The sequence below is a fragment of the Miniopterus schreibersii genome (genome assembly GCF_964146895.1).
Source record: "Miniopterus schreibersii genome assembly, chromosome: 6".
Lineage (NCBI taxonomy): Eukaryota > Metazoa > Chordata > Mammalia > Chiroptera > Miniopteridae > Miniopterus > Miniopterus schreibersii.
In genome coordinates, this window is record NC_138107.1 from 10299327 (window position 1) to 10314307 (window position 14981).

General features: G+C 44.5%; 1 protein-coding gene across 1 annotated transcript in view; it reads left to right on the plus strand.

Moving 5' to 3' along the window:
• The window catches only part of DNAH8 (dynein axonemal heavy chain 8), a 248175-nt gene that overhangs the window by 203684 nt on the left and 29510 nt on the right, over nucleotides 1-14981 (plus strand). The window contains exons 85-87 of the mRNA XM_081141591.1: nucleotides 4814-4930; nucleotides 6524-6625; nucleotides 10159-10319. Of these exons, the coding sequence (XP_080997717.1) occupies nucleotides 4814-4930; nucleotides 6524-6625; nucleotides 10159-10319 (380 nt within the window). The remainder of the gene's footprint in view (nucleotides 1-4813; nucleotides 4931-6523; nucleotides 6626-10158; nucleotides 10320-14981) is intronic.

The following is a 14981-nucleotide window of genomic DNA, read 5'->3' on the forward strand; positions in this document are numbered from 1 at the left end:
CTCACTGGGCCACTACCCCAAGAACATTCCTACATCCTCTTGAAGATGATTCCTGAAGAAGCTTCCCTCTGGCCAGCCTGTTATCTGTCTATGGTTTCCCAGAAACTCCATCATAGCACTGGGCCGGGTTCAGAGCAAGTCTCCATTCACCCTTGAGGATTTGAATTTTAAATACGTCTTCCTCTAAAGTCTTGGTCTTTTGAAACTCAATAATTACATCTGTAGTCTCCTTGCATCGCCTCCTACAGGAGGTCAGAATAACGTTCTGTTTTTTCCCTGTTGATGGTCGGTGTACCCATCCTTTGTTTGTGCAGCACACTGGACCCGGTGACCTTCTCAAGCAGTGCTTCTCAGCTGTTGCCTGGGCCCCAGAGTCCCTGGGAGGAGGCGGTGGGGTGGGGTGCGCAGTCCTTTTAAACACTTCCCAAGCGACTCTAATATGCAACAGGGATTGAGAATAACTGCCAAGCATCCAGTGCCCTGAAGGGAAGAGTCTTCAGTCATTTTTATGTCCTTTTCGTGGTTTGGAATTTTTCTCCTCATGACCTTGACTTGCACTCATTCAGGACTTGGGAGGCTTTTCTATTTGGGACTCTAATTTGAGGCCCCATTTGGGACTTTTCTAATGGCTCATATACAACTCTGTGGGGTTTGTTGCTAATGTCATTGATTGGGAGCTCTCAAATTTTATTCTGGCTCTTAAAAATAATTTAACTATTAAATAAAAAGGGCCACATCAACAGGCCCGGGGGTTCCACTGTTAGTTCTTTGTTCAGGAAAGCATTTCCTTTGCACTTTTTCATTCCCAAGTTTGAGCCTTGGCAGACACTCCCTTCAGTGTAATAGTCTGTACAGTTCTTGCTTTGGGGAGCTGTGGTTATAAAGTTCTTAGTCTAAATGTGCTCAGCATAATTGCAATAATATGATACAGACTTTTTTAAAGACCTTTTACACTTTCCTCTGTAGTGTTTCCCAGTGGTTCTGGCAGTTTCTGTTGCTTATGTTTACCTATTAAATTTCCCTTCCACTGTCCAGCATGGGTTGCGTTTTTCATCGTTAGCCTTAGGCCCTAGTAAACAGGGTGTGTTGCTCCGAGGAGTCCCTTGTTTTGAAGATGCGAGTGAAGGGATTCTGCATTGGGCTGTGGGGGATGGGATCACCAGGTAGAGTCAGACTCTAAGATGAAATTGGAAGTAGTTTTGACATTATTAAAATGATGACTCCGTTGAGCAACTCTTCTTTAGCATTCTGAGGATTCCAAGTTATCCATAATTCCCCAGTAATTCTGTGTTTTGTATATTGTTTGGAATAAAAAAAGGGAACTGTGCTGGTTAACTTTAGTAAGTAGACTAGTCTTCCTCAGTTTGTCACTCTCCAGCTTGGTAATGGATAACTCCCCTATACTGAGTCAAGTTTAGCCCTTTATCCTGCCGTCAAGCCTGTCTCCATTCCACCCCTGAACCGCCACTCGGGCGCGTGGTCCCAGCTGCCCGGCAGAGGCCGCCTCCTGCTGCAGCCGCCTGTCCTCCTGCAGCCTCCTGCGTGCGCCGAGCTCTCCTTCCTGGCTTTGCTCCCGGCTCTCGCCAGGCCCAGCAGTCTTTTCCTCCAGGGAGATCAGCTTCTGTCCCCTTCTCCAGTTGTATTCTTCCTAGAACCCACTGACTGAACATCTTCCTCAGGCTTGTCATCTGTTAAATTTTGACAGTTAATTATACACTGTCCTTTCCTTGTTGTTAAGTCTTATTTTCTCAACTAGGCTAAAACTTTTTGAAAATACATTGAATTTCATTTTTTCCATTGTAATGCATAGGTCTTATCCCATAGTTTCAAAACTACTAATTGGAGATAATTCAATATTCCAAATTCTAGGGAGGTCTCCTGCTTTTGAGCTATCAAATGAGTTGTCAGGTCCCCGTGGTTTGAGTCTATCCTGATGGCATCCCAAGGTGATCATTCTGAATTTCTTCTTTATTGTCACTTAGAGAGATTGGCGAGTACAGAAAAAAAAATTAGTGAGAAAGTGAAATGACTTTATTTGTGGAAGAAAAAACACCCACCAAGATTTTGTCTTTTTTCCCTTAGATGAGCTAAACAGTCTATGACCTTAGTGAGCCACCCTAAAAAGTGAATGCTTTAAATGAAGTGAGGCACAAATCTCAGCATTTGGGGCAATTTTCAAAGATCACATTTTAAGGAGCAACTAAGTGGTAATTGCTCAGTGCTTATAAACTGGAGGGTCTCCATAGAGCCAATTTAAGCTGCTGCAATAATCGGAAGGAAAGAACTATTTTTCAGTCTGCTGTCTAATCGAACAGTAAATTTTAAAAAGTCAAACATAGGTGAAACTAATTTAGATTTGATTCTCTTTTTAAAAAATGGGAAAGCATTTGCATTTCACCAATAAGTGGTTAGCATTCTTCTCTTTGAAGACCTCAAGATAGAAGAAATTCCAGGGACTCGGGGGGTTAGCTGAAGGCATTTTCATGTTAATATTCCATAGACCCTCCCGACCCATCCTTCTAGAATACAGTGGTACCTCGGTTTTCGAATGTACTCTGTTTTGGAAGACCACTTGAGTTCTGAAATGTTCAAAAACCGAGGGATACACAGCCGACAGTTAGGCCTCAGGATCTTGCCCTCAGCGGAAGCCACGTGGCATGTTCAACTTCTGAGGCTTGTTCGAAAACCACAGCATTTACTTCGGGTTTATGGCACTTGTAAACCGAAATGTTCGTCAACGGAGACATTCAAAAACCGAGGTACCACTGTAACCTGGAGGAGGCTCACTTCAGTGTTTCTGGGATCCACTCAAGAAATTCAAAACCCTGTGTCAGCCTTGGAATTGACCCCCCCAGAGAGTGAGAGAAAAAGGAACTTTCATTTTGATGATTATAAACTAATGTTCATTAGACGGCCATGATCCTTACCCCAAGATACAGGTGTAAGAGGGGAAACAAAAACGGGAGTTTTTCACTGTCAGTGATCAAAATCTGATAATAGGACCAGATATTCAGCATGAACCAGGAGGAAAACTCATCAAGGCAACATGATCCAGGAAGCCATCAAGAGAAGCTGACACCATTGAGAGCCAAGGCTCCCCTTCTCGCACCTGGGACAACACCACAAGTCTCTGTTGTGGTTCACCTCTGCACCTTCTCACCTTCTCTATGTTGGGGTGGAGGGTGGTGGTGCCTCACTGCTCCTGAGTTCCCAAGTCTCCCTAGTGAAGCCCTGACTGGAGTAAATGCCATAGCAATTCTGAACCCTAAGTCCAAATTCCTGGGACAAGGAATCTGATTGGTTCTTTTTGGACTGACTGTCCACCTTTGATGTAATTAGTTAAGGGATGGGGTGGGAGCCACACCATATAAATGTCTTAAGGTCTGACGACCTAACCTAGAGGTCTAGAAGTAATGGGAGTCGACATTTTTAAAAGTTACGTGTTTGCCCTCAGTCTGATCTCCCAGAGCTCAACATCTGGACCCAAGTTAATTTTCATGGTTTACTTAATATTTTAGAAGCATATCCTGAAAATCAGTAATTAAAACCTTCGTGCTTTCTGAAATTCTTCTCTGACCTTCCCATGAACTTGTCCAAACTAATATTTGCATTCAGATTCCTTTAAATGTGGCATTTGTCAGGATCTAAAGCATGAAGCAGCTGCAGAAGGAAGGATTGGACTAGTTTGTGCAAACAGAGTGTGTGTGGGGGTGTTGGGTTGGGGAAGGCAGAAAAGACAAAAGAATATATTCAGAGGTAGAGAAGTATAATTGCATTTCCCCATGGGGATTCTACTCTCCCCGTGGGTCCTCACCTCAGGCAGTAGTGTCAAAGACCCAGGAGGTAGCCCAAAGAAATCACAGGACCTTCCTTAGAGACTGGTCATGTGCTGGAGCAGGGAAAGCTGATGGTATGGCAACATGTGAGTTCATCTGTGTGGTGATTAGGGCCTGGAAATATCAGTTCTAACATAACACACCTTTAAAATGGCCTCCAGAGCCTGGCTGGACGTGGCTCAGCGGTTGAGCATCGACCTAGGATCGAGGCGATCAGGGTTCGATTCCCGGTCAGAGCACATGCCCGGGTTGCGGGCTAGGCAGCCGATCAATGACTCTCTCATCATTGATGTTTCTAGCTCTCTCCCCCTCTTTTCCTCTCTCTGAAATCAGTAAAGATATATTTTAAAAAACCAAAACTTTAAAATGGTCTCCAGAATATCAAGGCCGTTGGTTATTATGCATAAGCTGGCAGTTGGCAACGGTGAGCCAGTGTTTCACAGAAGAATACATGAGGGCAAAGTGAAAATGCTGGGACAGGAAGATGTGTCGTCTTTTACAGCAGGAATGTTGGTTTTCAAAGTCCAAAATTGCAAGATTACAAAGTGAAACTAGCAGAGAGTCTAAGTGCTTGAGTGCTTAAGTTAGTCACCTTGAAAAAAAATTCAAAACCTTACATTTATTATTTGAAACTTCCAAGAGTCCAACTTAGAATAAATAATTCATTTGACAGATGTCTATTGAGCACCTGCTGCATTTTTTTTTTAAGTTGGCAGTGGAGACCTAGACTTCTTTAAACCCAAAATCTCCAATTCAGTAGATATTTGGAGATTGGGTCTTATAAACTGCCTGGCTATTGAACCATGGAATAGTATTTTGGAAGGTCAGTATATCCAAAACTGAATACTGTTCTTTTATGTCAACCTATTTTGATATCATGCCTTAATTTTACTTTTTATTTTAATATTAATAATAAAAAGAATCAGCTGTATACAATTTTAGAATCTCACTCTGTACTTTTCTTTGGTGTTTTTAAGGAACGCCGCAAATTTGGTCCCTTGGGATGGAATATTCCCTATGAATTCAATTCTGCTGACTTCACAGCCAGTGTTCAGTTTATTCAGAATCACCTTGATGAGTGTGATATTAAAAAAGTGAGTGAAAATTCTTTTCTGTTTTTATTGCTGTCTTTGATCAAGGTTCTATAGACATTTCCAGTGTGATATGCAGAGAATGTGCTGGGGTCCCCACCTCCCTGCAAAGGGACTGCCCGTTCCCGTCAGCTCTCTGCTGGTCCAGCCATTCAACTCCCACCCTCCTGCCCATAGGAGTGCTTTCGGACCCCATCTCACACTGGTCTTCCTCACATCACACCCCAGAGTCAAAGCCAAGCTTTTCTCTCTTCCTCTCACTCATGCCTCCTCAAGTGAAATGTTATCTCGCCCCGGTCAACATCTTAACAGATGGTTAAGCTCATGCACGTAAATAGCAACACTTCCCAACAAGGGTCGCTAATGGCTGTACAGCACCTCACAGCCCTCGGAGTGCTTCCCCGGGCAGGGTTTCATCTTTATTTTCACAACTCTAAGGGGAGGCATCACTACCAGCCCCGTTTTACCGTTGAGGTAGTAGACAAAAGAGAATAAAGGGCTTCCTCAAGGTCACAGAGCAAAGAGTGCAAACCTGGTTGCCCTTTCACACGTGTGTTAATAAGGACTGTGAGCTGGAGCAAGTCCCTGAGCCTCTGGGAGCCTGATTCCTCACCTAAAATGGCCATGGTTCTGTAGAGAGTGAGTTAGCATCGTGAAAGCACAGCTTATGGTGCTAATGGGGCTCAGTGAGTACCAGTGTCCTGCTCGCCTTCTAGCAGATCCAGAGGGAAATGAGACTTTGTAGTGGTGGTGATGCTAAGCCAGGGTGAGTCTTTATCTGGGTGGGTGGGAAATCCACAATCAAACCATTTTCCCTTGACATTACAAGGAGATAATAAGTTGACTATGACATTTTGATGAATCATATCGCGGGTTTATATTCTGTGATGATTTATCATGTTGGTATATACAAGGAACAACTCTCCTGAAATAGTTGCTTTGAAACGCCACAGAACTGAAAATAAAGTTTTAACCGAGAGAAAGTAAAGTCAAGCATCCTTATGTCTCCTACCTCAGAGGTACTGAAGTGATTTTTAAATAAAAAACTATTACTATCTGAAATGCATTGCTGGTATAAAATTGCCGTGGAAATGAATACACTTTCATGTAGTTAAGCTCACAGAGTGAGACACCAAAGGACTTCGTTTAGAAAATGTTGTGACTGAATCACTTTCTAGTTGTTCTCATGCTGAGTCAGAAGATACGTTACTAAGCGTGCATGTTGGAGTGTCGATTACGTGGTTTTTCTTTTCTTCACTAAACACCGCTTTCTGCTCTAGCAGCTTGGCATTGCTGTAACGAGCACTATAGGTGATTCTAGCCACAGAGTGAAAAATAGGTTTTATCCCCTATTTTAAACAATCGGTGAGCAACATATTCATGAATGTTCAGTGTTTGGGTTTGCTGTTAGTGAACAAACTGTAGCGGTTCCCGTTGTGTTAGAGCAGCAGGGCTGTTAAGGTAACATAATGAGGGGTTTACATGCAGCCCAGCGGGTGCCTCCTTTCCCAGACCTTGCCTCTAGGAAGGGCCTGAAATGTTTAGGATTTTCTGATTGCACGGACGGTGAAGAATTCTTTTTTATTTTTAATACAGGGTGTATCGTGGAGTACGGTTCGGTACATGATTGGAGAAGTGCAGTATGGAGGCAGAGTGACAGATGACTTCGATAAACGTCTACTTAATTGCTTTGCTAGAGTAAGTCAGTTGTGGGGGGGAAGGTATGGAGACATTTTATTATATTTTCTTTTTAAACAAAAATATTTTTTTGTAATACATAAGCCAAACTTAAGGGGGAAAAGAAATATAGAGCCGAACTGCTGCAAACAATCAGCCAACAAAACAAAATTAAAACCAAAACCAAAACCGAAACCAAACCATCTAGTAATATGCTTGTGGTCTGTGAATCTTCCGTACAGATGAGCTGTGCATGCCCAGGGCCCCTCCCAGCCTCCTCGCCTCCAGGAAAACACTGCACATAATCTCCCCGCTTCTTTCTCTGAAACCACGCAGAGCGACTTTAAGCCCCAAAATAACTGATTGGAAAATGGACCATAATTTGAGTTTTCTCATCTTTTCCATTAGGTCAGACAATTGAAAATTGATGAAGTGTTCATTTTTTTCTCTGTGCCCAGTGAAACCCACATGTATCACTTTGAACATTTTCTGGAGAGTGTTCTTAGCAGTCATGGCTTTCACCCTTCATGTCAAGGATGAGTAGTATATATAACTCACCAGATTCAAGCTCCTGTTAAAATTATACATGTTAAAGAAGCAATATATATTACCAAATGGGAGAAAAGCAGATATGTGAGTGTTTTATGGTTGCTTGAATTCTTTATTTTAGAATCTATATTGGCAATTCTCTGTTTCAATGACCCACCCACACCCAAACAAAATGAAAACTTCAACAAAATTTAAAGCACAAGCTTTGGGGGTACTTTGATAAACTAGGGACTGACCAGAAAACTGATGTTCCTTTCAACCCTTTACAAGTTTTCTTGAAACTATGTGCAGAGAAAGGTGGGTGTCATAATGATGTGTGAGGGCAGGAACCTGGCTCCTGGAGGTTAGACCTGTACAGACCTTCCAGAAAGCCACTGGGCAAAATTTACCGAAATTAAGTATCCTAGGTAGGGACATCCCATAATATTTCTAGAAAGAGTCTACAAATGGATATGTCTGCAAATGGTGATATTGTATGTGGAAAGTTGAAGGCAACCTAGGAGTCATCATGGGGAATAGATGAGTAATGTCGCAGATGCCTGTTGTGGAATATAGCACCGCATTTGGAAGAAATAATCTGTGTGACATCATGCACAGATCTTAGAAACTTCCTGCTGAGTGCAGAGATTAATGAAATCAAATGAGATCTCTAATAACACATGTATAGTTCACAAGGATAAATACACTTTCAAAGACATGTATCAAGGACATTTAAACAGATGCCCTGAGAGGGGAGGAGACTGGGAGTGAGTATCAGGGTTGAGTGGGGAGAAGACTCAGTGGGGCCTATACTCATGCGAACAATAATATAAAGGGGTATGATGCACTCAGCCCTGTATCTGAGCTCTGAAGGAGAAAGTAAAGGCACCTCAACCTCAGCCTCATTTATCTTCTGACCCGGGGACTAGCCTCCCTGTTGCCAGTTCACCCTGACTGTGGCATCCAGCGCTGCCCAAGCAGGAACTGGCTTCAGTGTGTACCAGTGCCTTCCAGTGGGGCCCTCCGTTCCTATGACTTTCACTTTGGGGCTAATCTTTGAACCCCTCTTTGTTTTCTCTAGTCTCAGTGTCTTATGGTGTGTCGTTCCTCCAACCAACAATTGTAGAATCTTATTTCTTGTCTTTGGAGTATGACTGCATATCTTTGTAAAGTACCCTCTAGAATCTCCCAAAGTAATTTCATGTAGACTTCATATTCTGTATTTTGACTATACCCCCAAAATATCCTCCAAATTAGATGAAACTCAGCTATTTGTGTTTGTGAATCCAATTGTTTGTGTGTGTATAAATAAGGTAATGGAAAACCAGGAAGAAACATCAGTTTGCTTTTATAGATATTTGTCATCTGACGACACAGAGCTCACAGTGGTCACCTGTTGTCTGCGAGCTGCAGACCCATGGCCTTCCCCTCCCTCGTCACCCACATCACCAGAAACATAATCTTTCTTATGAATGACCATGATCAGAGAACTGCTCCCTCTAATACCTTTCAACTGCTCCCAATTTCTTAAATGAGCACCAGTCATCACCCTGACATTCATAGTCATCCACAGTGTGGCCTCACTCCACCTTTCCTGTCCTCTCTCTCACCACCATATTATGTTTACCTGAGACTTCATCATTTCCCTGACCTGCCTCACCTTTGCATTAGTTATTCTATGCCTTTGCCTGTGGGGTCTCCCCATCACAACTTCCACTGTCAAAATCCTATCCTTCAAGGTTTACCGCCAAAATCACCTCCTAGATAAAGCCTTGCCTGACACCCACCTGGCTGCTCTTTCTTCCTGCTTTAAGCCTCCGTGCTGCTTTGCTTATTTGACTTCCTCTGGCTCCTGCCTTAGTGCACTTTGTATCATGGCTATTATGTAATTGGCTTAGCCCCGCACTGGGTCGCCAGCTCCTTGATGGGAAGGACTGTGCGTGCCTCATCTTTGCATTCTGTTCTCATTCTGGCCTCAATGCATTGTGTGCAGAAGTTGAATAGGGTAGGAGTGCGGCGAATGGGGCAAAAGAGAGACCGGTTACACGGGGTGTTTCATATTCAGAACAATCCCTGGGCCTGGAAAGAGCGGGAAGGATATGAGCAGAGATCCTGGAGTAGGTGTGGTTAACCAAATAAGGCACAGTCCCCACCTCCTTCGCAGGGAGTCCTCCGGGTGATTCAGACATCCGCCTGCATTTCTGCTCTTCCTGACTCCCCATTATCTCCCTTCCGACCGGAAAATTGCCCTGTTAGATACTGAAGTCATTGTCTCAAATCTGGCTCATAGGCATTCAGCATTATTTTTTCCTCTTCAGAATAAGTCTATTCACACCAAGTATGTATTCGTTCTCTCGCTGTTACATTACAGATAATCAGCGCATGGGGGACAAGAATAGGGTGTCCTTAAGGCGAACAATAAGACGGTTGGATACATTTGCTTCTTGTGGCCAAGGACACAACTAAATTAACAGAGGGAGCTCTCCAGCTCAGGGTGGGAAGGGAGAGCTTTGGAAGAAGTTTTTCTGGCCTCATGTGGTGCTTAATACCTCTGTGAGCCACAGTGAGCACAGGCAGAGCCCCTTCCCCCAGGAGCCCCGCTGGGGGAGAGGGACCACGCTGAAAACGCCAGCTACTGTCCCATGTGTGTGTGTGTGCGCACACGTGTGTGTGGTTGTCACCTCATCTACTCTACAGTATGTCACCACCTCTCTTCCAAAGAGGGATGGAGTGTCGTCCGGCTGCTGGGTCAGAGCAGACGTGCAGGGCGGCCCTCTGCTCTGTGCTGTTGGCAAATACCTTCTTGGCCGTTACGCGGAGGCTGGGGCCTCATTGCTTTGTGTCGCGGGCTCTCTCTTTTCTTCATCTGTGTGCTCATTATTCTATCAGTGGTTGTGTTTAGGTGCTTTCAACCTCAATATTAAAAACTATTAAAATGGAAATAAGGCAGCCCTTCCTCTTTAACAGGAGCGGTTTCCATTTAGATGTTTATCGATTTTATTTCTTCTCTCTTCTCTCCCATGTAGGTCTGGTTCAGTGAGAAAATGTTTGAACCATCGTTCTGTTTTTATACCGGTTATAAAATCCCCGTATGCAAAACCTTGGACCAGTATTTTGAATATATCCAGTTACTGCCCTCCCTGGACAACCCCGAAGTCTTTGGGCTTCACCCGAATGCCGATATCACGTAAGTTCCTGGCATTTTTTAAATTTGAAGGAGTCATTTGTAACTTAGCCTGGCAAGGACTGTGCATTTCATTTTCTCTCTTAATCTCTCCACTTTCCCTGCTTTTTTATTTTATTGTGAAAAATAGTGCCACTTCCTGTCTCCCAATTACAACTTTGTCATATCTTGGCTGCTTTCCCCTCACTAAATCCCAATGCTCTGGATTTATGACAACGCTAAGGCTCTAATTTATGCATTGATTACTTCTCTGTCATCTCATAAAACCAGCTGGTGTTATTGGTACTTATGCTCTCCACTGATAGGACAGCAGTCTCCCAGCTCCTTGCCTCTGACCTCAAAAAAGTCCATTAAGAACAGTGGTCATAAGTAGAATCTAATAGGACCAGGAGGGTAGAGAGAGGAGGGTGCGGATGGCACTTCTGCTTGACCCTCCCTTTCGTGGTCCCGTCTCTACCTGCTCACCAGCCTCCTTTGTCACTGGCCATCTACATGGGCACAGGGCAGTGAGCAAGGTGTACAGGGCATGGATGTGGAGCCTTCCAGGGGGGCCCGGGGTGTTGCATCTCCAAGGGAGATCCCTGCTCCAGTCACCGAGGCAAGAAGCACCGAATGGAGAGATAGGAAGGGGATCCAGGTCCCAAGCCTCTTCTAGGACCTTTGCTTTGGATGAGGTCTCATCCCTTATTGCTCTGGAAGTCCCCACCTGAAAACAGTACCTCCCGGCTCCACAGAGAGGATTCCAAGAAGCCCCAGCTCCGATTCTCCACTGGATGGTCGTGGCCTCTGACCTGTTGATGAAAGACCACAAAGTTGATGTCTCGGAGCATGGTTTTAGGAAACAGAAAGAAACCAAGACTCCTCTGGTAGAGTCTAAGCTGTAATGGCTGAGACGGCATGCGGCATGCCTCTCTCCCATCGCTCACCTACAGCCACAGCGACATGCTCACCTGGACATCCTCGCCTGGACGTCCTCGCCTGGGTCTTTGCCTCCGCCAGGCAGCCCCAGAGTCCCTGTGGGCTCCCACCCCTGACCACTGCCTCACCCCTCATGAGGCGTGGTCTCTTGGCCTCTCAGTCACTCATGTTAATTCTGATTCTCCATTTCCTCTATTCTCTCTCATGTTCTTGTTGTCTTCAAAGACGTGGGGTCACTCTAAAGACCCACAAATGGCTCACCCAGCTTCAACCCCCACGAGAGAACCCTGATGGCTCTTTGGTGGCAGCTCTGTTATTTGAAGAATAAAAACTGTCATAAAATTAGCCAGAGACAGGAAAAAAGTGAAGAAATTAAAGGGATTCCTCAGGGGCCTATTTGCATATCAACCTAAACATTATCTGAAAGAGAAAACAGAGAAATAGTTTTGCTTTAGCTGAGACTTTAAAAATGTGAGTCAGAGCATGCCACTCCTCTGCCCAGAACCCTCTGAAGGCTCCTGTCTTATCCAAGTCAAGTCAAGATCAAAGGTCAACCGTGACCTACAGTTGACCTACAAGGCCCAATAATTCCACCTGCCCCCAACCTCTTGGCCTGGTCGCTTTCTACCCTCTCCCTCACTGGTGGCCATCAGCTCCCCTGCTGGCTTCCTGTCACTCAGGTGGGCCCCACAGCTCTCACTGCCAGATACTTGCACTTCCTGGCAGGCCCTTCCCCCCACATAGCACTGTGGCTCAGCTTCTCACCTCTTCCATCCTTCGCTTACCTGTCAAAGAAGCCTTCCCAGCTGCCCTATTGAACAACTGCAAACGGCTTCCCAGCCCCACCTCGAGGCCATCCTCCTTGTCTGCTTTTCTCTATAGATTTTATCATTAACTGACACACTCTGCGTTTGCTTGTTTGTTTGCTGTTGTCTGGCTGCCATCATTTAACGTAAGCTCCTTTATGTTGAAACTTTGGCTTGTTTTCGCCACTGTTCCTCCAATACTATCCAGTGCCTGATGCTCAGAGAATATTTGTGGACTGCAACAGGGATGCTAAATTCTTCCAGTTTGTGGAGAATCTAGTGAGTGAGGAAAATCTAGAGAAATATCTCATGTGAGCAGGCAGAAAAATGGCCACTAAGTTCTGACGCACTTGTAAATTAGCAGTTGAAGTGGTTCATATATGAGGGCTTAGAACTTGGATTCCACCCTTGGCGAGAGCCCGAGGAGTCATGAGAGCTGGTTCCTAGAAATATGATGCTGTCATGTGCTACGGGATCCTGCCAGGGAGCACATAAAACAGGGTTGACACCATCTCGCCCTGACTTACGGGGATGGCATGCCTATGCCTGGATTACTGAAGGCATTTTGGTCACCAGCTCTCAAGAAGGATAAACCAAAGCTCAAAAGGGTTCAAAGCAGGGCAACTAAAATGTAATTCAAATGGAAAGCAATAGAGAGACAAAGTGTCTTTCCCTGGACTTTTATTCTGAGCTATTACAAACCCTCAGAAAAGCTGCAAGTGCACAGTAAACTCTCATATACTCTTTACCAAGATTCACTGATTATTCACATTTTGTTCCATTGGCCTTTTCTTCTTCTATATTTAAACCTCTGTATATTTATATATCTACAGCTATGTCCCTATATAACCACACTTACTGCTCTGTCTCTATGTGTGTGCATATTTGTAGCCCCTCTCAGTGAACAGAGCTAGGAAATATGTGTGTGTTTTTAAAAAATATCATAAGCTAATACTAATAACTCCAATTCTAACTGTATACCCCACAGCTGTTTCTTGTCTTCCCTCATTCCATCTTGATATCTCCTTTCTCCCAAGATGAGAATGCTGGCTCCCAGCAACTTCAATATATATACTTACTTGCTCCAAGTAACCCTACCAATACCACTACCAACAACAAATGTCCTGCGTGCAGGTCGAGATTTCTTTGCTGTTCTTTTTGCCCTTAGAATAGATCCCACTGAGGACGCACAGAGTATGACGTTCAAAAGTCACTCAGATTTTTTTCTGTGTGGTTATGCTATCAACTGATACATAGGTACTTTGTTTTTATTTGTATTACATTTTAGTTTTTTCCACCTTTGTTCATTGTTTTAATTATGTGAAACATGAACGTGGCTGAAAGTCACAACTAGATAAGAAGTTGTTCTTAGAGAAGTCTCATTGCCAACCCACTTCCCCCTTTCTTTGTGGGCAACCAAATGCATTAGTTACTGGTTTACCTTCCCTGTGTTTCTTTTTGCTCAGACATACATACATATGTACATATATTCTCATTACCCTTTCTTTCTTAAACAAAGTTGCCATACTATATATATTATTTTGTGTTTAGCCTTTTTCACTTAACGGTGTCTCTTATAACCACTCCGTGTCAGTTCATAGATATCTCCTCATTATTTCACAGCTGCGTGCTCCTCCAGTGTTCATATGCACCACAGTTCACCCATCCATTCTCCTGTGGGTGGGAATTTCAGGTTGTTTCCAATACCTCTCTATCCCAAATAATTTTTCAATGAATAATCTCATGTCTATGATTTCTCATATTGTTGGAGCTGTGTGTTCAGGGTAAATCGCTAAATGAAGGCCTAGTAGATCTTGCCAAATTTCCTTACACCGGGCTATGCTGTTACTCTCACCAACAATGCAAGTGCCTGTTTCTTCACAGTCTCATTACCAGCATTGGGGAAATTTTGGGTTTTCACCAATATGACAGCACAGTTTTGTTTTGTCTTATTTTGAGTGAAATTGAGCACATTTTCCTACATCTAAGGGCTATTTGGACGAATAGACCATCTTGGAGGCCCTGTGTGTGATGTGCAGGCTGCAATTAGGGATGGTGACAGGATGCAGAGGGTAGAGTGAAGGGGACTGATACAATTAATGAATATAGAACAAGGCTGGGAACCTTCTGCAGTTTTCTCTCATTTGTTCCTGCTGGGCTGAGGGCGTGGCAAACCTTTGTGTTTTGGTGTTTCTCTTCGCAGCCCTGTGCACAGGCTTACATGCCATTGCTGGCAGGCATGCTGTCGATGGCACAGCTGTCTTTCTCAAACTAGACTGTCAGGGTCTTATAAGCTCCCATCACGCTGAGTGAGGCCAAGTAAAACGCCCTGGACCTCTGCCTCAGATGGAGTACTATTCCTGCCAGAGACAGCCAGCTGGTCTCTAAGACTTGTGGCCCTCTCTTCTGATTTCTCTTCACTCTTAACTTCCCACTTGGTCTGTCATAGGACCTTCTCCACTCGCCCCTGCTCTCCTCTTTCCAGAGACCGTGGCCCTTTCCGGTTCCTGCTCAGGCAGTAGGCGCTGTTCTACAGCTCTGCGTTTGGTCATTTTCTCGGTCTCTGGGTGAGCTTTGCCCTAGGCTTGGCCCTTGTCTCCTCTGGGCTCTGAAATACCTGGCAACTAGAGTCTGGGTCTCACTCTTTTGGCAGTTGAGCCTTCTTGGAGGGCTGTGCTCCAACCCCTCGCTGTTCCCTCACCAGCCACTAGGAGGCAGTAAACAATAACTGAAGCAGCCTCCCAGCTAAAACCTATCCGCAGTCTCCTTCTCCCACGCACACCCTTCCCACTCCAGTAAGATGTAACTCCCCACATCTGTGTGAGCTAAAAAAAAGTAATCAAAGGTTCCTCTGCCGGTTCTGGTCTGGGAGCTGAGATGATGGAGGTGTTAGGAACAGGAGTGTGTTTGAAGAAGAGTCCTGCTTGGGGTGTATTGAGTT